The 21454-nt window shown below is 40.4% G+C and overlaps 1 protein-coding gene across 3 annotated transcripts in view; it reads left to right on the forward strand.

Moving 5' to 3' along the window:
- SPTBN1 (spectrin beta, non-erythrocytic 1) overlaps nucleotides 1-11214 on the forward strand; it is a 209357-nt gene extending 198143 nt beyond the window's left edge. For all 3 annotated transcript variants that reach the window (XM_083373144.1, XM_083373145.1, XM_083373146.1), the window contains 4 exons: nucleotides 2963-3201; nucleotides 5975-6148; nucleotides 6786-6828; nucleotides 9881-11214. In XM_083373144.1, coding sequence (XP_083229270.1) covers nucleotides 2963-3201; nucleotides 5975-6148; nucleotides 6786-6828; nucleotides 9881-10084 — 660 coding nt within the window. In that variant the 3' untranslated portion in view covers nucleotides 10085-11214. The remainder of the gene's footprint in view (nucleotides 1-2962; nucleotides 3202-5974; nucleotides 6149-6785; nucleotides 6829-9880) is intronic.
- Nucleotides 11215-21454: the final 10240 nt, after the last annotated feature.

Here is a 21454-nt window from a genome sequence, read left to right on the forward strand (position 1 = left end):
AACTGTCACAAACTGGGGAGCAACAGTGTTGATTTAACAGCTATGCAATACGGTACCTCCCAATTTTGCTTACAGTTTCATTGCCTTTGATGTAGACACAGGGTTTAGAGGCTAACAGTGCTATGATAAAAGAAAAAGTATTTTCTTTTCTTTCTTTTACAAACATTTTAACTTTTCCCACTTTATGGAATCTTATTGGGACTATAATTTTCTCTACTTTTATTGTGTGCTCTGATTTAATTGACACTTAATTTTATTCAAAATCTGCAAGCAAGTAAATTAAATATTCTCATATTATTCAAGGGACCATTTGTTCCATTCCTTAATGCTAGGAAAGTTCATAGTAAATTTTCCTAATTCTTCAAAAGAAGCCTCTTTCTCACATTCAGAGAAATAGACATAAATATGGGGAGAGTAACTCTATATTAAAAAGCATTCATAGTTATCCATATTTTTGTTTAGTTCAATAGATGGATTGTAGACTACAAGTAATAAGTTCTTTTATGGCAAGTATTAATATTTTAGAGATAAACTTCAATATTGCAGCCTGGCTGAGTTTCAGAACTGAGAATTCTATTTAAAACAAATAAGTTTCTCTGTTTATAAATTTGGAAGCATTTGGGAAAGGTTCTTTGATAAAAGCTAGATGTAAAAGGCTTCAAAATGGTTTACAATGCAATCCTGAACAAACATGTAGTTCAATAGCGTTTATTCCAGGCAAAAGGGTGAGTGTAATCTTGGAAAAGTGACAATTTTATATTATTCTATACATCTGTACTCCAAACGAGGATCCATTATTTCTAATGGAACTTTGTGAGATGTACATATATGGAGAGAGAATTTACAGCCACGATTGCAGTTGAGCCTAGTTGGGTTTTTTTTAATTAGACCATTTGTATGTGTATTTAACCTCAAAAGTTTCAAGGCTTTTGAAAAGAACACATACATAGCCAAATTCTAAAACTAAAGTAAGAGAACCCAGTATAATTTGGAAACAGTGTTGGAACTTATATATTTTCTGATTGATTAAAAACACTAGGTGTTGGTATTGGGAGGAAAAGAAATATAATATTTATATAAATATTAATATTCCAAACAGGGTCCCTCAAATGGCTCAAAAGTGTAGAAATACTAATATGGGGGTTTAAAAGCAACTTAATTTGCTTAAGCCAGTAGTAGGGGGATCAGGTAGACTAAGACACCTTTAAATAGAGCATACATTTACAGTTGAATGCTAGGAGGAAAGAACTGAGGGCATTCAATTCTTGCGTGAGGGCATTCTGTACTCAGATGAAATATTAGTAATCTTTTTGTAATTAGAAAATAAACCATGATGGAAGTTACAGGAAAATTGATAACCACTGTTCATAAAGATCTAATCAAACAATTATAGCTAAACTGGCAAATGTATAGCTTGCTGCCTAATGATCCGCTGCTTCTGTATTATCCCAAGCCTGGCTAAAGCAGCAAAAATGTTTGTAGTAATTATGCCCTTTATGATCCTTTGCTTGTTTCCAGTATACAAATGACACAGAGTGTTCATAATCTACTACTAGAGCATTGAGCAGTGCTAGGCTTTAACTTGCTAATAATGATCCCCACATTGCAGTATTGTAATCCTTTTTGGGCTGCTACCGATGGCTTTTTTGTGGCACAGAACTGAAAATCCCTAAACCTCAATAAATGTTATTTATCCCAACTGGAACCAAACCACCACTGTGAAAGATTAAAGCTTTCAGAATTCCGGTATAAATGATTTAGGGGAATGAAATGGCTGATGAAGACCTCAAGAAGTGACCAGTCAGAGCTGGCCTCTGCTAGGCAACTCAATTGCAACACAACGGGCAACATGACCAACAAAGCGAGTGATGGCCACAGCCTTGGTTCTGTCTTTGTTTGGGGGTAAATAGAAGTGTGATGTTGAGTGATTGTAGTGTTTTTCTGGCTCCTTTAGCACCCAATCCACCCAATTCCAAAGTCCGGTGATTGTGACTTTGAAAGAAATTAACATTGTAACTTTTGATTGATTGCATTCCACCTTCCTCCTCTTAAGCTTGTCTGTCATAAAAATCCAAGTTGCATAGAATGGGGGACATAATGAAAATGCATGCTATCCTCTTCCCAATTTCTGCATGTTGCTTTCTGATTATGTTGGCAATTTGGGGATGGAGTAGGACAGCATTCCTTATACTGATGGTCTGCAGATTTCCCAAACATTATTAGAAATAATAAGTGGGGCCTATGGGAGTTGGAACCCCAATATGTATAGTGGCTATTGTCCGGGGGAAGACTGAAATAGTAGTAGGGAGTGGGTTGCTCATGTGCAGAAACTAAGAGAGGGTTCATTGCCAAATCAAGATATTTTTATGAATGTTGCTGACTATATTACTTCACTGGCTTAATATAAGAGTTACTGCACTGATTCAGCCACAGAAATTTTATTAACGCGTGAAAGACAGGTGATACCAATCGGTTTGAGCTTTCGTTTCTTCTGCTCTCTCCCAACTTAAAAAAGTGAGATTCTTACTGTTTTAATGAAGTAAAAATATTAAACGAAGTGGCAACAATTCAGGGAATGACACATTTACCAGTCTCTCATTACCAGTTGTGGGATGGCAACATTCACTAGTCAGTAGTGAAGAAATCCTTGTTGGATTACGGTTTGCATTTGGATCTGATCAGTAATGCCAAGTGCAGTAAAACTCTCACAGATGGGTTCTCCCCCTGTCACTCTTCATTGCTTCACTTCTATCAATTGGGTACTAATCTATTGATACCTTCTAATTCCTTTGGCCTCTTGTTGCTCCAGCTGAGTGTGAGAACAGTTTTAATGAACAATCTAGGCATTGGGACAAAATGTGCAAGTTTTGCAACTGAACAGTTAAGGCATTTTTTTTAAAAGAAACTGTTTTGTGATATCTTCTTATTGAACAGCAGTTATAATCTCACGCTTGTTTCTTAGATGGGAGAAGCAAGAGAAACCAATGAAATGGTCAATGGGGCAGCAGACCAGAGGACAAGTTCCAAAGAGACAAGTCCAGTTCCTTCACCAACAGCCGATCGCAAAGCCAAGACCAGCCTCCAAGCTCAAACCGCTGCCACTCTTCCAGCCAAAACACAAGAAATACCTTCCGCCCAGATGGAGGGCTTCTTAAATCGTAAGCACGAATGGGAATCACACAGCAAGAAGGCCTCAAACAGGTATTACAATTAAGAGAGAAATTTTAAACATCTTGGATTTTATTTTAACCAAACATCTCAAACTGGGTGCCCTTCATACGGGAGTGTATATATGTAGGTAGATTATTTGGCCCTGTAATCTTGTATGGTGCAAGAGTTGGCCACAACACACTCATACATACTGTGCTTCCCCAAAAATAAGACCCAACTGGAAAATAAGCTCTAGCAAGATTTTTCAGGACACTCATAAACCTCACCCCCAAAATAAGCCCCAGTTAAGATCGTCAGCCAGATGGACGCATTTAGTACTGTATTTTCTCGAAAATAAGACCTAACCGGAAAATAAGACCTAATGCAACTTGTGAAGCAAAAATTAATATAAGACCCGGTCTTATTTTCAGGGAAACATGGTACACACATTTGTCACAGATGCATTCATTCCTTTCCTTCTCTTGTTCAGGAATCCTGCTCCAAATCAGTATATCACTTCTAACAGCAGGAAAGTATTTGTAGTCTTCCTCCCAGCATTCTTGTTCAAGATCATTGTTTCTTTACTGCCAAGAGCTTCACGGAAACAACAGCATTTCCCTGACACAAAGTTGATAACTGACTAGTTAAGAATGTGAAAGAATTAACAGTTACAGTTACTTTTAGAGATGACCACACTGAGCACTTGCTTTTCACATCTAAGATGCCAGTTTCGAGCCCTGGCTTCTACATTTAAAGAGATGTAGCAAATCTGAAATAAACTATTGCCAGTCAAAATTGCTAATACAAATTAAAATCCAATACAATTGATGCCCAGGTTTTGTTGGACTGAAGTCTGTAACTTTGAATGACCTATTTGGGACTGCACTGTAAAAGGAGATGGCTACATAAGGACAAAAGTGTAATTAAAGGCAATTATTATTAGAGTTCCTTTGGTTATTTAACTATTTTTAGGATACGTGCACAAGCTTATAGTGATCCTCATAACTCGCGTGATTTCCAAATCTAAAATAATAAGACTTTGGTCAGCAAAATTATTAAATAGTTAAACACACACTCACACATACACAATATGTCTCATGCAGAGGAGGTATCAGAATGAGGCAAGAAAAGACAGCAATGTGATAATTTCTTTTGGTAAGCAACAGAACTGGGAATGCGTGTGTCAAAGGGCCCACATTGACCTCCAAGTGGGATCTTATTTAGTGCCTATATGGCTTATGTTGGCATGTCCCCGGTTGATTTCTAACATTGCTGGTGACTTCCTCATAAAGTGATTGAATGTTAATAAAGGAGGAAGACATGCAATCTTGGGTTATAATTTGTTTAGATCTCCTGATTACACACCAGCTGGGAAGAAAGGAAAATATATTTTCCTGATGGCAATAAGCTTGTCAGTTTCAGATGTTTACCAAACTTTTCACTTGCCTGTTCAGGAGTATAGCAATATCATTCATTATTCTGTGCCAACAGTCCCCTCCTTTCAGCAGACAAGACTTTGTTACATCATCTTTTCTTGATTCTGATAACAAATAGAGCCTTCAATTGAAGTTTAGGTCAGAATAAGTAGTCTAACTATAATAGAGATTGCTGGAACAGGCAGTCAAAATGAATATTTATAATCAGTTTCAATAACATCAATTTTCTGCAAGTTATGCAAAGCTTATTGAAAGGATTGCTTCTCATGCCCTTTTGCCTTTCCTGCCCTGATCACCAAATGGGCTGCATGTTGGCCTTGAATCCCAGATTGTACTTTGATCATACATTATATATAGCTGATTTAGCCTAGCGATTGTGTATGTCATCTTTCAGATAGACTTTATAGAAAGAGTAGAAAGGTTTCCCCAATCTTGCTAGTAGACATCTACCTTCTAAATATTAATCTGGTTTAGGAACTCTTTAAGTCATTATATTGGAGAAGCACCTTTTCATTGTCCAAGCAGCATTATCTGAGGCAAACCATAGTGACAGCAAAATAATGGCTCATGCATATCATGCAACTGCTGCTATTATTTATTTGCAGCCTAATGTCAGATGTGAATGCATATGTTGTGTGTGATATCATTCATGATGCATTATTTCACACACTCTTGTTCAGATGTTCAGATGTTCAGATGTCCAAAATATCCTATATGCTGCCACTTTCTCTTTGCCATTATGCTAATGAAGGCATTTTATTCATTCAAAATTGACAGCTATCAGCTGATGATGTACTGTCTTATGATAAGTACCCGTATTTATCGGCGTGTAACACGCACCGGCGTATAACACGCACCTCATTTTAAAAAGGAAATTTCAGGAAAAAAACCTTAAATTATATCGGCGTATAACACGCACACATCATTTGCCCCCTATTTTCAGGAAGAAAAAGTGCGTGTTATACGCCAATAAATACAGTATATTTTAACTCTGATATGCTTTCTCTTTTAGTCACTTATAGCAGTGATTGATGATATTTGAATTGAAAATATGAAAGGTTCAGTAGGATAGATTGTTTTAACTGAACTGTTGGATTTACTTGGGTGACCCAAACCCTAAGATTCAGTGTTCCAAATAAAAGATGTTTCAAAGTTTTTAATTCCGAGATGCATGACAATTTGCATTCCAAAAGCATCCCTTTCCAAAGAGGGCCAAAATATTGGAAAACCGTAGAATTATTATTTACGCTGCCCATAGTTGCTGGACATGAAGCTACTTTTTTCTCTGCTAAAAACCAGTCATTCAATGCCTATAGAAAGACAAAGGAAAGTTGGGCTGGTTCATGACAGTGACAACACTTGCTTTGCTGTTTCTTTTGTGTCTCAAGATCCTGGCATAATGTTTACTGTGTTATTAACAACCAAGAAATGGGTTTCTACAAAGATGCAAAGGCAGCTTCCTCAGGCATTCCATACCACAGTGAGATCCCTGTGAGCCTGAAAGAAGCGATATGTGAAGTGGCAGTAGAGTACAAGAAGAAGAAGCATGTATTCAAGTTAAGGTAAAAAAAAACTTTATTTCTATGGCAAAAGAAAGAGCAGTAACCTCCAGCCTACATTCATACATTCCGTCTAAAAAACTTTATCTTCCAAAGTTTAATGCACCTAATTAAACTGAATGTTATGATATTCATTGTTCCAAAACAGGATCTCATAATTTGTCCATAGGTACTGCCTTCCCTCCCACATTGCCTGACCTAGTAAAGAGACGAACGTTTGAACACACTTTGTGATGCTAGGTTTGTCCTAAGTAAAGACATTATCTAATTATGCATTTTGAATTTCGCCCACCTTTCCACCATCAACATAGCTAATATTTCATGTAGCTACTCAGAGGAAACTGAAATTATATAATCTGAAGATGGATTGAATATTTTGTTTGGCACCACATATTTGTAAAGTTGCTTTCCTCAAGTAGATCCTACTCATCCAGTGTGCATGTCTCAGATCGGGATGCTGGAGGTTCCTCCATCATGCAACAGCAAGAGTATGTTTATATGTTTGTGTAGACTGAATATTGCAGAGATGGATGGTCAGTCTGGCCAATTGATACAAGAAAAGGTCTGCATCTCATATAGCTCATGCTTTGGTAATGGAAACATTTGCTTGATTCAAACATGAATTTATCCTGAATTACAGGTTAACTGATGGCAATGAGTACCTTTTCCAAGCCAAAGATGAAGTAAGTATTCTCCATTCATTCTTTCTGTTCTAAAATAAAGGTGGTGTTGCCAATATTTTGTTTCTGTATACAGGTATTCTCAAACTGTAGGTTCATTTCCCTTGGAAGTTGTGACCAGGAAGACATAAAGTATCTGGATCCGTACAATCGGGTTTCAGGCCCAGGTACAGCACGGAGACGGCATTGGTCGCGCTGGTGGATGATCTCTGGCAGGCTCGGGATAGGGGTTATTCCTCTGTCCTAGTCCTATTAGATCTCTCAGCGGCTTTTGATACCATCAACCATGGTATCCTGCTGTGACGTCTCTGGGGGTTGGGAGTGGGAGGCACCGTTTTACGGTGGTTCTCCTCCTACCTCTCGGGCTGTTCGCAGACGGTGTTGGCAGGAGGACAGAGGTCAACCCCGAGGCCCCTTGATTGTGGGGTGCCTCAGGGGTCAGTCCTCTCTCCCCTCCTGTTCAACATCTATATGAAGCCACTGTGCAAGATCATCCATGGCTTCGGGGTGAGGTATCATCAATATGCGGATGATACCCAGCTTTTCATCTCCACCCCGAACCAACCCAGTGATGCCCTTGACGTGATGTCCCGGTGCCTGCAAGCGGTACGAATCTGGATGGGGAAGAGCAGGCTCCAGATCAACCTGGCCAAGACCGAGTGGCTTTACGTATTGGCATCTCGTGTAGTCCAAGATCTTCCATCTTTGGTTATGGGGGGAGAGGTGTTGCCTCCCGTTGATAGGGCGCGCAACTTAGGCATCCTCCTGGATGCACGACTCAGTTTATTTATTTATTTTATTTATTTTATTTTTAGCAGATCATGTTGGAGTCGTGGCCAGGGGGGCATTTGCACAGGTTCGCCTGGTGCGCCAGTTGCGACCCTATCTGGACCGAGATGCTTTACGTACGGTCACTCATGCGCTCGTCACCTCCCGGGTAGATTACTGCAATGCTCTCTACATGGGGCTGCTCTTGAAGACCACCCAGAGGCTTCAGCTGGTGCAGAATGCGGCCGCGCGGGTTGTGATGGGAGCATCCTGATACTCCCATATTACACCCCTCCTGCGTGAGCTGCATTGGCTACCGGTTGCCCTCCGGGTGAGATTCAAGGTGCTGGTTCTTACCTATAAAGCCCTACATGGCTTAGGCCCGGAATAGTTGCAGGACCGTCTGCTGCCAGGAACGTTTTCCCATCGCCCTGTGCGCTCACACAGAGAGGGCCTCTTCAGGGTGCCGTCGGCCAGACAATGTCGGCTGGCGACCCCCAGGGGAGGGCCTTCTCTGTAGGGGCACCTGCTTGGTGGAATCAACTCCCCCGGGAGCTCCGGATGGCCCCAGACCTTCGGTCCTTTCACCGTGACCTTAAGACATATCTTTTCCAACAGGCCAACCTGGACTGATAATAATGGGGTTTTTAATTATGATTTTAAATGTTTTTATTGGTTTTAGTGGGACTTTGACACAATTTAATTCTTTTTTAATATTTGTATTCATTTGTATTTTATTGTTGTTAGCCGCCCTGAGTCCTTTGGGAGATAGGGCAGCATACAAGTCTCATAATAAGAAAGAAAGAAAGAAAGAAAGAAAGAAAGAAAGAAAGAAAGAAAGAGAAAGAAAGAAAGAAAGAAAGAAAGAAAGAAAGAAAGAAAGAAGAAAGAAAGAAAGAAAGAAAGAAAGAAAGAAAGTTTGTCATGGGCAAGCCTAGAGAAATCTAGATTTGGTGAAAATTTAGTCCTGCTCTGCCCAGACAAACCAGTTTCAAGCAGTCTGGGGTCATTGGCAAGCCTCTCAGCTTATGCAGACATTTTAAAGTTTGCAATCCTACATGAAAAGCCAAATTACTGCCAGAAATAAGTCCTGCTCTGCCTGGACAAAACTGGGAACCATAGCTGAGGAAGCCTGGACGTGGATAGTGCCCATCAAGTTAGAGCCAGGGACTTTTACAGAACCTGAGCGATGAATTGTCATGTTGTCATGTCACTAAAAGCACAGAGGCAACTGCTTAAGATGGAAGAGCAGTCATCCCTAGAGGCTTGTACTTTCTTTAACTTAACACAGGATAATAGCTTTTGCATGGAGCCTCAGGGACAGCTTTGGGATGGTCTGATGTATGACTTGCTTACCTTCCTGGACAGTTGCCTCTGTGCTTTTAGTTCATCCGGTTGCAAAATATAGCCATAGCTTTAGCCATCTGACATGGCATGTTCAGAAACTAGAAAAAGGAGCATGTGTGAAAAACTCCAACACATGGCTGTAGAAGGCAATCTGTTGGGGATTATCCCTAGGCAGAGCTCATGATCAAGTTCATGGCAGTTCCTCTACTGAAGAAGTGCCCAGCTGCGCTAGCAGCTTTGAAATTATGAGAGGCTCTGTACTCAAGCTGGAGGCTACCTCAAAGTGGAGTTAACTTCAGTTTCCTCTCCACCAAAATGGAAGCATGTATAGTGTATCCAGTGTGGGAACTGAGAGAATAAACTACAGCAAGTTAGATGTAGCAGCTGAGAGGGTAAGTCAGTTGTCTGCCAGGCTCCCATTGACTTGTCAGAGGAGAACTCCAAACCAAGCTGTCTTGGCTGCAGCTCAGATCCTGAGACGGGGAATTCTTTCTGAGCCTGAGCTTTGCTCAGCAGAATCAGCTTTTCAGTTTCCCCTGCCAGCAGCACAGGGGAATGGCAGATGCCAGCGCTGGCCTGGGAACAAAAGGCAGTGGGGAAAGGAAGCCTTTCAGCAGCGATTCAGGATGCAAAAGAGGAAAACTGTGTAGGAGAAGGTGGATGCATCATAGTAATGTCAGTGATGCAACTCTGCAATAGAGCTATCAGGAAAGATGTGTTGGCTATTTCTGGTTGTACAAAAAATGGCCAAGGATCTTATGGCAGGAGTCTTCAAACTTGGCCCTTTTATGACTTGTGGATTTCAACTTATGCTGGCTGAAGAATTCTGGGAGTTGAAGTCCACAAGTCATAAAAGGGCCAAATTTGAAGGCCCCTGTCTTATGGGGACTGGGAAATTAAGATTCCTAGAAAACCTGTTAACCTTAACATTTATTTTAAGGAGGAAATGAACACATGGATCCAGGCCATCACATCTGCCATCTCTTCAGACAAAATTGAGTTGTCCACAAGCACACAGAGCACCCCAGCTTCAAACCGTGCCCAGACCTTGCCAGCCAGTGTGACAGTAACCAGTGAGTCTAGTCCTGGCAAACGGGAGAAAGACAAAGAGAAGAGATTCAGCCTTTTTGGAAAAAAGAAGTGAACTCCTTGCTTATTTGTCCACGCTGCACTTCTCTGATTGTTCCAGTGGAATTCCAGCATGCAAGCTCAGAACCAATACATTACTCTCCGTGCCTAATGTTCCTCAATATGATTTAATTTTTTTTATTTATACAGCATTTTTTTTAAAAAAACATACTCAAAAAATTCTAAAGTTATAAATACCTGAGGTGCATTGGGCAACTGTTGAGTAAAAGAGAACCACATTTCCTTTTTTTAAAAAAAGTGAAGTTAATATAGATTAGGCATTAGTATTTAAACTGTTCCTCAATTTTTTGAGGCTGTCTTCAAAAAAATAACACCCCTACTTTGTGTTATTGGTATGCAAGGCAGCAGAGCTAATAAAGTTCATGTGCCCCTTTGAGACAATTTGCTGATTTTAGTTTTTCACTTCCATCTGAGACCATTGTGCTGAGTCTTCACTCCTTGATTCTTTCCACTGTGAATCTAATGGTGGTGTATTCTCTTTACCCTAATAGAGTGCAGCTTGGCATTAACTTACAATTCAAAACCATTTGTATACAGGCATCTGGCTATTATTAACACGATTGTGACGCTTCCTCACCCACCCCCCCAGCTCCCACCCGCATCTGGCAATGACAGTTAAGAATGTTGAACCAGAAGGACTTCTCATACTGATAATGGTTTTAAATAATCTGTATTTTTTTTTATTTTTTGCTGAAATACATTATATTGTACGTTTCAGATAATTCTAGTAAAAGTATAATAAGACTAGATGTATAATTAAAAAAAACCCTTTAAAATCATTGACTAAGTGTAAAAGTGGAATTAAAGCATTTACTGGAAAAAGTAATGTTATTCCAATGGTTAACTTGCTTGTCAGCTGCTGCACTGTGTTATAATTTTGCTCCATTACCTTTGCTCTTTGATACATAGTGTGCATTTCTCTGTCACCTGTAACTATTGTAATGAAAAATTTTCATCTTACTGCACAATCGAAAAAATTACATTTAATAGGAATGAATTCTCAATGACTGGGCCTGTAGACAGGATAGTACTGGAACTGGCTTTCGGTTACGGTATATGGAACTGTACCTCTAGACTTTTACCCTATCTGTTAAATATATGCTATGTCATTAAATGCTTTTAAAACTAACAGATATATGCAGGCTTTTTTCTTGTCCTTTTAAAAATAAATTGTACTATCAATAATACCATCTTCAGAATGAAGAAGTAACTTTTTGATATCTGCTTGCACTAGTCCTTTTGCAAGGGTCCTGAGTTGCTGTTGACTTACTGCGTCTTTTGAATCACTTGTCCACTTTCATGAATGCCTGGTATTTTATTTTTTTGGCTTTCCAACAACTCGAGTTGCCAAAGTCTCAAAATGTTGCACAGACTGTGCTTTCGTTCCTAGTTTCCCTTCCAATAGGGAAAAGTCTAATCTTGAGGTCAGCTACAAGGCTAGGAAGGGTTTCCTAACTGCCAAACCTTATTAAGACATAACAACAATAAGTGATTGTTTTACTGAAGAGCGGTAAAAGTAATAGCAGATTAATAGCAGGAGACTTGCATACATGTCCTTAAAAACTGCTCAAAAGGTCCTCCAATCACAACGGTGTTGCTAACCAACACATCCCCTTCCTGTGATGTGTGTGACTGCACATTAAGTCTGATTCAATGCCTCAGTCACTTTGGTCACAGTTGCTGCTTACATGCTGCAAAGTTCCCCTGTGTTCTATAGATGACAACTGAAAGGAATTTCTTCTTTGTTGCTGTAACTATTGGAGGCTATGCTATGCATAGCACAGTAACAGTAAAAAAATTCCTGTGTGCCTTATTAGTGACTAATGTGATTTTTTTAAAAATCCCATTTATATCCCGCCCTTCTCCGAAGACTCAGGGCGGCTTACAATTTAGAGCACAAATCAATGTGCTTAGCAATAGCCTTCATTCTATGTATATGCCTGCTTATTCAGATGCTTAGCAACTGGTTCATATTTATGACAGTTGCAGTGTCTAGGGTCATGTGATCACCTTTTGCAACCTTCAGAAAAGCAAAATCAATGAGGAACCCAGATTCACTTAACAACCTTCTTACTAACTTAACAACTGCAGTGATTCGCTTAACAACTGTGGCAAGAAGGTCATAAAATAAGGCAAAACTCATTTAACAAATGTCTTAACAACAGACATTTTGGGCTCAGTTGTGGTCATAAATTGAGGACTACCTGTACAATATACATCGCAGACTTCCCCAATGTTTTTGGCTTTGCAGACTGGTGCATGGGGAAAAGGGGATGGTTCTGTACAAGCGGCTGGAAAGCATACACATGTGCAGTTCCATTACAGTGTGTGTGCGCGCCCACCGCTCACACAAATGGAGAGCACATGCATGCACACACTTGCCCACTGCTCACCCAAGTGGAGATGCACTTGCACGCTCATCTGCCATTTCTGTGGCCAAGTTGAAAACACTACACTGCCCACTAGTAGGCTACGGCCCAGAGGTTGGGGACTCTTGGTATACTGTATACAATACTGTGGATTCAGCCACTGTAGTTTGCAGACTGATGGAGCTTAGTGCCTTTGGTAAACAAAGGCAATTGCAACTTAGTAACTTGTGGTTAAAGAAACAATATGCCTTATGCTGAAGTGTAAACCTTGTCACTGCTTTCATTCCTGATACAGTGGAGGGAGATCAAATATTTGCAGCAGTGTGCTTGGAAATCTGGGTTTCCACCCAACAACAGTGGCTGTGTGAAATGTTTCGCTCTAATTTTATCTCCAGTTGCAATTGTCCTTCTTCGCCACTTGTGGCTGGAGTCTTGAGGCAAGGTATCTATAAATCCTGAGGAGACACAATCTGCTTTTCCTTCAGATGACAGTATTTACATATCATGCTCCCTTTTTGGGCAAAATGCCCTATTAATTTTTCTCAACACCATATTGGCCTGGGGGTTTCTAAGGAACAGATGTTATACTATACTGCAGGTAGTAACAATTCCTTTCTGAGACAGACTGCAAGTAGGGAAGTGGGGACATAAAATTTGTCTGAACCAAAGCAGGAAAGAAAAGATAAAACCTTCTTCCAGATCCACTATGATCTATTTCCTCATCTTCCCTGTTGTAGTTTTCTTTGCTAACCAAAAGGTCATGTTAAATACTGCACATTTAATATAACATATAGTTTCTCTGACATTGGGAGAAAATTTTTCCTTTGTGCCTTATTAGTGACTAATGTGATTTTTTTTAATCCCATTTATATCCCGCCCTTCTCCGAAGACTCAGGGCGGCTTACAATCTAAGCACAAATCAATGTGCTTAGCAATAGCCTTCATTCTATGTATATGCCTGCTTATTAGGGCTTTCCCCCCCCCCAAGCGGCATTATTACAAAGTCAGCTTATTGCCCCCAACAATCTGGGTCCTCAGGGATCTATACATTAGTTGCAGTGGTGGAATTTACTCTGCATTGCAGTAATATGGGCTGGATATGGAGAAGTGTTGGCTTGTTAGATTTATTAGAAATGCCTTTTTTCCTATTTAGACCATAAAGTTATAATGGTACAGAAGCCAAGAGTTGTGACAGATGATGCAGTACTTGGATTAATTTTTGACTTCTTGGCCACAGACTTGACAGCAGTTATTTTCACCCCCTCTATTAGCTAAATTATACCAGTTCAGAACTTGAGTTTCTGCCACATTTGTTAGCACATGACAATTAATATTAAACCCTAAAGACCTCAAAGAAGTGCTCAAGGAGCCATAAAAATATTTTTTGAAGCCAACCTTGATACTCCTCACAGAGTAGCAATGAATGGAAACTAATCAAAGAGAGGAACATTCTAGAACTAAGGAGAAACTTCCTGACAGTTAGAACAATTAATCAGTGGAACAACCTCCCTCCAGAAGTGGAAGTCTTTAAGAAGAGACTGGACAACCATTTGTCTGAAATGGTATAGGGTTTCCTGCCTGAGCAGGGGATGGGACTAGATGACCTCCAAAGTCCCTTGCATTAGTAGTAGTAGCAGTAGCAGTAGCAGTAATAGTAATTACTTCCCTCTGTGATAAGAGAACTACTTGATTTCTACAGATAAACTAGTATTCTTTCAAACTTTGTAAGACTGCTGATCACTTTCACATAAAAAGATGTAACTGTTTTCACATTCCTACCCATAATCATTGACTAAGAAAAAAGCACTGAATAAATAGCAACACTTTTTGTATTTTCCCACTATTATTCTAGAGCATTACCAAAACAAGAAATTGTAAAGACAAAGCACCATTGCTTCAAAAGGTCTGTTGCTATTTATAGAAAATGTAACCTTAGCAACCAAGAACAATCTCAAAATGTTTTACCATAAGATCTGTACAGGGCAGGGTTCCCATACCTGGACTGCAAAAGTCCTGATCACCACTAACTGTAGCAAAGATACACCAACTCTGAACTACCATCTAGTCATTATCTGGACTTTTGCAGCACAGATAAAGGTAAAGGTAAAGGTTCTCCCGCACATGTGTGCTAGTTGTTTTCGACTCTAGGGGCCGGTGCTCATCTCCGTTTCAAAGCCAAAGAGCCAGCGCTTGTCCAAGGACGTCTCCATGGTCATGTGGCCAGCATGACTGGACACCAAAGGCGCATGGAACGCTGTTACCTTCCCACCATAGTGGTCCCTATTTTTCTACTTGCATTTTTACGTGCTTTCGAACTGCTAGGTTGGCAGAAGCTGGAATCAGTAACAGGCGCTCACTCTGTTATGCGGCACTCGGGATTCGACCCGCCAAACTGCCGACCTTCTGATCGACAAGCTCAGTGAGTGATCAGGTCTTTAATTCTCACTTTTCAGAAATCCGGCAGATTCATTACCTAATTTAGAAGGGTAATGTGGAAATTCATCAGTACTGTATATTTAATTTCTGAACCTCTTACATCCATGCCTAATGTCTTATGAAATCAAATCACAACAAATCATTATAGTAATAAAATAATGGCTCATCTAACAAGCATATAAAACTGCATCCATCTGAATAAAAAAGGTACAGAATTGTGCAGTAGTTAATCCATTAATCCAACAATTTCTTTTGACTACATCGGCAATATGTTTGAAAGTGGAAAATTGAATTGGAAATACAGCATGTACCATTTGGAGAAACTTCTTATTACATCCCAAACAAAATCAGCGCTAAAGTTTAACACTGTTTCTTTAAAAAAAAATAAGGTAGGGAGCATAATATATTTACTATTGTTCCCATCAGCCCCAAGCAGCATGCCAGTGTCCAAGGATTATGACTGATAAAATTGGAAGCCCAGCTTTCTGATCTAAGAAAATTCTTAACATTATTATAAAGATGGTATTTTATCAAGCTTTCTGCAATGATATGAAGTATATTCAGAGGAATCTATAGTATAATATTTAAATATTTGGTGGGTACTGTATTATTTTGTAAGACCTGATACATGAAGAGAAAATCACTACTGCAATAGCCCTATTGGCAACAGTTAAGAGATCCATAGCCACAACAGCTTCCTCCCTAGGAAGACATATGTAACAAGAGATAAAGAGAAAAAAATGCAGAAGAGTTTGAAAAGTAGGAGATAAAAGAGAGAATTGTGAAGGAAGAAGAGGGATAAACAGAATGTATAAGCCAGTGGTTCTTAACCTTTTCTTCACCATGGATCACCTTTAAATACCTTTTACGGCCATGGACCTGAAGACTTAATTCAGGATTTAAATCATAACATTTCTTCAAGTTTTTGTGGACCTCTCTGTGACATCACAGCCCCACAGGGGTCTGTGGACCACAGGTTGAGAACCACTGGTATAAACCATTCAACACCTAAAATTAACTCTAAAATGGTGGGTCAAAAAAGACTCGGCATGCTGATCCCATGCAGAATTATCAGAAAAGTGATGTCTTGTTGCAGTATGTTTTATCCTATAACAACTTGTAAATGCTTTATTAGATAGCCAAGTTCTCCTTTTGTGAGTCATGCCAAGATTAATATTCCCTTAATACAATCAGTTTTAGAGGCCACAATTTTATGTTTGCTTGGGCAATCCTCTTTTTCTTTTAGAACCATCTTCCCTGTTCTGGAGACCAGCCATCCCACACTACATAAACCAAGCCCACCTGTAAAACCCTAACTGTTCAGTATACCATTATTAAACAAACCACAATTTAGCACATGCAAACTAGTTCATTGACTGGCAGGATATCCAAGTTTTACCCAGGAGTTTTTCACTATTTCTGATCATGCCAGGGATTGAAAGTGTACCTTCTGTATTCTAAGCTTTCACTGCACTTTAAAATTTAAATGGAAATTCAAAATATTTGTCATTTATATAGGTTAAAAATTAATGGATTTTAAAAATATCAAACTTCAAAAGCACAAATTGCAAGTACGCTGGCAAATTTGTTGCTGTTAGTTGCGAAGTCGTGTCCGACCCATCGCGACCACATGGACAACGTTCCTCCAGGCCTTCCTGTCCTCTACCATCTTCTGGAGTCCATTTAGGCTCACGCCTACTGCTTCAGTGACTCTATCCAGCCACCTCATTCTCTGTCGTCCCCTTCTTCTCTTGCCCTCAACCTTTCCCAGCATTAGGGTCTTCTCCAGTGAGTCCTTCCTTCTCATTAGGTGGCCAAAGTATTTGAGTTTCAACTTCAGGATCTGGCCTTCTAAAGAGCAGTCAGGGTTGATCTCCTCTAGGACTGACCGGTTTGATCACCTTGCAGTCCAGGAGACTCGCAGGAGTCTTCTCCAGCACCATAGTTCAAAGGCTTCAATTCTTTGGCGCTCAGCCTTTCTTATGGTCCAACTTTCACAGCCATACATTGCAACTGGGAAGACCATAGCCTTGACTATATGCACTTTTGTTGGCAGGGTGATGTCTCTGCTTTTTAGTGTGCTGTCTAGATTTGCCATGGCTTTCCTCCCCAGGAGCAAGCGTCTGTTAATTTCTTGGCTGCAGTCCCCGTCTGCGGTGATCTTGGAGCCCACGAAAATAAAATCTGTCACTACCTCCATTTCTTCCCCATCTACTTGCCAGGAATTGAGAGGGCCGGACGCCATGATCTTGGTTTTCTTAATGTTTAGTTTCAACCCAACTTTTGCACTCTCCTTCTTCACTCCCAACAAGAGGCTCTTTAGTTCCTCTTCACTTTCTGCCATTAGAGTCGCATCATCTGCATATCTTAGGTTATTGATATTTCTCCTGGCAATCTTAATTCCAACTTTTGATTCATCTAGCCCTGCCTTTTTCATGATGTGCTCTGCATATAAGTTAAACAGGCAGGGTAACAGTATACAACCTTGCTGGACTCCTTTCCCAATTTTGAACCAAACCTGAATGATCACAGGTAGTACTTGACCTGCAACCATTCATTCAGTGACTATTCAAATTTACAATGCATTGAAAAAAGTGACATGACCATTTTTCACATAACCTTTGCAGCATCCCCAGTCATGTGATCAACATTTGGACAATTGCCAATTGATTCATATTTATGACATTTGCAGTGTCCCTGAGTCAAGTGATTCCCTTTTGCGACTTTCTGACAAGCAAAGTCAATGGGAAAGCAGATTCAATTAACAGCCATGTTACTAACTTAACAACTGCAGTGATTCGCTTAACAAAGGTGGCAAGCAAGATCTAAAATGGGGCAAAACTCACTTAACAACTGTGTAACTTAGCAACATAAATTTTGGGCTCAATTATGGTCATAAGTTGAAGACTACCTATATTTAAGGGAATCTCAAGTCTGGTGTACAAAATATTAGAATGAATGAACATACCTGTTTACTCAAAAACAAGATCCACTCAAATTGTAACCTCATCTCTCTGAATCTGTAGTTCATTAACGGAACATGCCCAAACATGTTTCCATGAATGGCAATGCTTCTGCTGTTATGATGGTTAGGTTTGGCAAGTTTTGGTCCCAAGAACCAAGTCACTGGTAATATGTCATCTTTCTTGGTTTAAAAAAGTTCACACTTTGTATACCTCGTACAGTATGTGGAAACAGCATCTGTTTTATTCAGATTTGAATATAGTTATGTCTGATACATAGCACAAATTTCAGTTACTGGGTACATAAAAATCTGTACTTTTGTGAGTCTGTGCTAAAAGTCTTACTTGAACAAGCTCAAAGCACTCATAAAGTGACAGGAATTAAGGCTGCGTTCTTGTATGCGTTGCATTGAGATTAAATACCTGTTAAATCGAAAGGTGTAGGATTTCACCATAAATCTGCTACAATCTAAAGGTTATTTATTGGAAGTAAGTTCCACTGAACAACTGTATGCAAACAGTACTAAATACAAAACAGTGTAGAACCTTTAAATAAATCCCTTATTTACAGAAGGAACTGCAAAACAGGCCCTAAACAAGGACATACATTAAGGATAAGTTGTAAAGGAAACAGAAATGTGTCTAGCTGTGACATATATAGGAAGAAGATCCAAAAAAGAAAAGTATCTGGCTTATAAAAGAAATAGGAGAGGTGGTGGTTTTGTTTTCTTTTGCCTATAGTGATCAAACTGGGAGAATGCAGAAGAAATGGAGATCGGTTTTGTAATAATGCAATAATAAATGACAAATGTATGCAAAGTTTGATGGTGGGTTTCCCCCCAAAGCAATGATGAACGGTTGAGGAAACTAGATAAATCTAATCTAATCTAATCTAATCTAATCTAATCTAATCTAGGGGTGACATGATAGCAGTCTTCCAGTACTTGACAGACTGTCACAGAGAAGAGGGGGTTGATCTATTCTCCAAAACACTTGAGGGCAGGACAAAAAGTAATGGGTGGAAGATCATTAGAGATCCAACCTAGAACCAAAGAGAAATTTCCTTACAGTGAGAACAATCAGAAGTTGTATGTGCTCCAGTACTGGAGGTTTTCAAGAAGAAAACAGGTCATGAAGAGGATGTGTAGCGTCCCAGACAATACTGCAGATCCTGCTCAAGCATCCCTTACTTATATGCTACGTCCTGGATAGAAGAAAGTGAACTACCAATAATCATTTCTGCCATCCTCACCACTGTCTGCACCATCGTCCTGTCCGAAGCAGTAATGCTTCCAAACCAGACAATAATGCCATGATAGGATGCTCTCAATCATCCCTCTATAGAAAGCGGTAAGGGCAGGGAAAGGAAGATGTGTTTTTCTCATGCAAAGCCCGTTACACCAGTGTCTTGCTGTTGAGCAACCAAACTAGCCTAGCCTTGATTGGACAACCATTTATCTAGAGTAGTATAAGGCAGGGGTCTTCAAACTTGGCCCTTTTATGGCTTGTGGACTTCAACTCCCAGAATTCCTCAGCCAGCTCGAAGTCCACAAGTCATAAAAGGGCCAAGTTTGAAGACCCCTGGTACAAGGACTCCTGTTCAAGCAGGAGTTAGAAGATCCCTTAGGTCCCTCGCAACCCTTTTATTCTATGTTCTGTGATCTTGCTTACAGCTTATAACACCTGGTTGTAATTTTATTAAAGGCTAAGACAACCTGGTTGCAAAATTCAGGTCAAACACTGGATGGCAGCAAAGCGATATCGAAACCAGTCGTGCTGCAATTGGTGGCGCAGTGGGCTAATGCCTCCTTAAGTAACACCAGCTGCCTGCAATTAGTGCAGGTTCGCATCCCACCAGGCTCAAGGTTGACTCAGCCTTCCATCCTTCCGAGGTAGGTAAAATGAGGACCCAGATTGTTGGGGGCAATTAAGCTGACTTTGTAATAATGCCGCTTGGGGGGGTGTATGAAAACCCTAATAAGCAGGCATATACATAGAATGAAGGCTACTGCTAAGCTTGTAAGCCGCCCTGAGTCTTCGGAGAAGGGCGGGATATAAATGGGATTAAAATAAAATAAATAAATAAATAATACTTGTCCAGATTTGTGCTGCTCGTATCCGCTCGGGCTATTTGCTTTTGCATCTTTCCCTTATTGCCCAGTTATTCTCATGCGAAGCGCCTGAAGCCACTTAACATAGAGTCTCCGAGGCAACAGCGGCTGGTACGCATAACACCCGGGGACTTGAAGGTCCTCCGCGGCGCCTTAAAACCAGCGAATTAAACTACAATTCCCATGAGCCTCTCACCCTAATCGATTTGAAGGAGGCGGGACCTTCAAGTCGCGGGGTTTCCAAGGGAATTTACCAGATGCCGGTGGAGCGATGACGCAGCTCTGCTTTCTTGCCCATCCTGTCGAATGATGAGGCGGTTTCATGCTAAGGCTGCCTAGGAGACGTGCCGCTGCGAGCAGGGCGGGGAAGAACGGCTATGGGCTGGGGAGAAGTTGAGGAGGAGGTGGGAGTACGACTCACTCGCCTTCTGGTGCAGTCGCTTGCTTGCTTGCCTGCCTGCCTGCCTGCCTGCCTCTTGCCTGCCTCCCTCCTCCTTTTCAGGATTCCTGGTTCATAGCCGTTGCTCCTGCTCTTGACAGGTGACTGTCAAATCACGGTCTGTGGGGTGGTTGCTCGGGGGAAACCCGCCTCGGCTTGATAATGTTAATAATAATAGCAGCGATAGTTAATCTGCCATGTTATTATCGGCACCAGTGTTGCTTTGCACAGCAATTGTACAAAATTGCTTGAAATCCTTTCCCCTATTCTCTGGAAAGGCTCTGTAATTTTAAACGCATTTCTAGTTTATCCTGAACTAAACGGTTGTACAAGGGAGAGAAGTGGCCATACCCAGGGAGCTAATTTGGTGAGTCAGGAGGGCACAGCAAATCACCAGAAATAAGAATTTTATTATCACTATTTTTATTGCTAGGGAGATGGAGAGATACTACCTCGACAGCCAAGGGTGATGTGGACAGTGATGGGGGAAGGGTATTATTTGCTTTGCTATTCTGCTTGGAAAAGGGTTAATCCCAAGTCCCTCTCAGTGAATCTTACTCTCAAGCAAATATATAATGGGGAAGGAGACAGAGCATACATATACAAAAACTTGGTATGGTATGGTGGAATTTGACAGACATTTTCTCTCCTTTTCATAATATCTGACATAGACCAACTCTATACATCAAGACTGGAGAAAATCCCCCTTCATACCATATTTAGTTTGTGAAACTGAAAAAAAAAATAGATTATGGCCACTAGCTCAGACAGCTTTCAGAGAAGATTACTCTTCTCCATAATGAAGGTGTTTGGTTGTTTTTTTTAAAAAAAAAATCAGACCAGATACTAAAGAGCTACAGCTGGGAAGAGCTAACGCTAACCCTTACTGCTCTACTTCTGGGCTTCCTGGAGAGCACAAAGTCAATAGCCTGTGGGTTTCTGTTAGACATCACATAAAGAAAAAAAATGGGTTTTGAACAAGGATAAGTATGGAACAATATTTATTTGTGGGTATTCCAGTTTCACAGGTGCTTAGGTTGTGCCTTT

This window comes from Vipera ursinii (assembly GCF_947247035.1).
Source record: "Vipera ursinii genome assembly, chromosome: 1".
Classification (NCBI taxonomy): Eukaryota; Metazoa; Chordata; class Lepidosauria; order Squamata; family Viperidae; genus Vipera; species Vipera ursinii.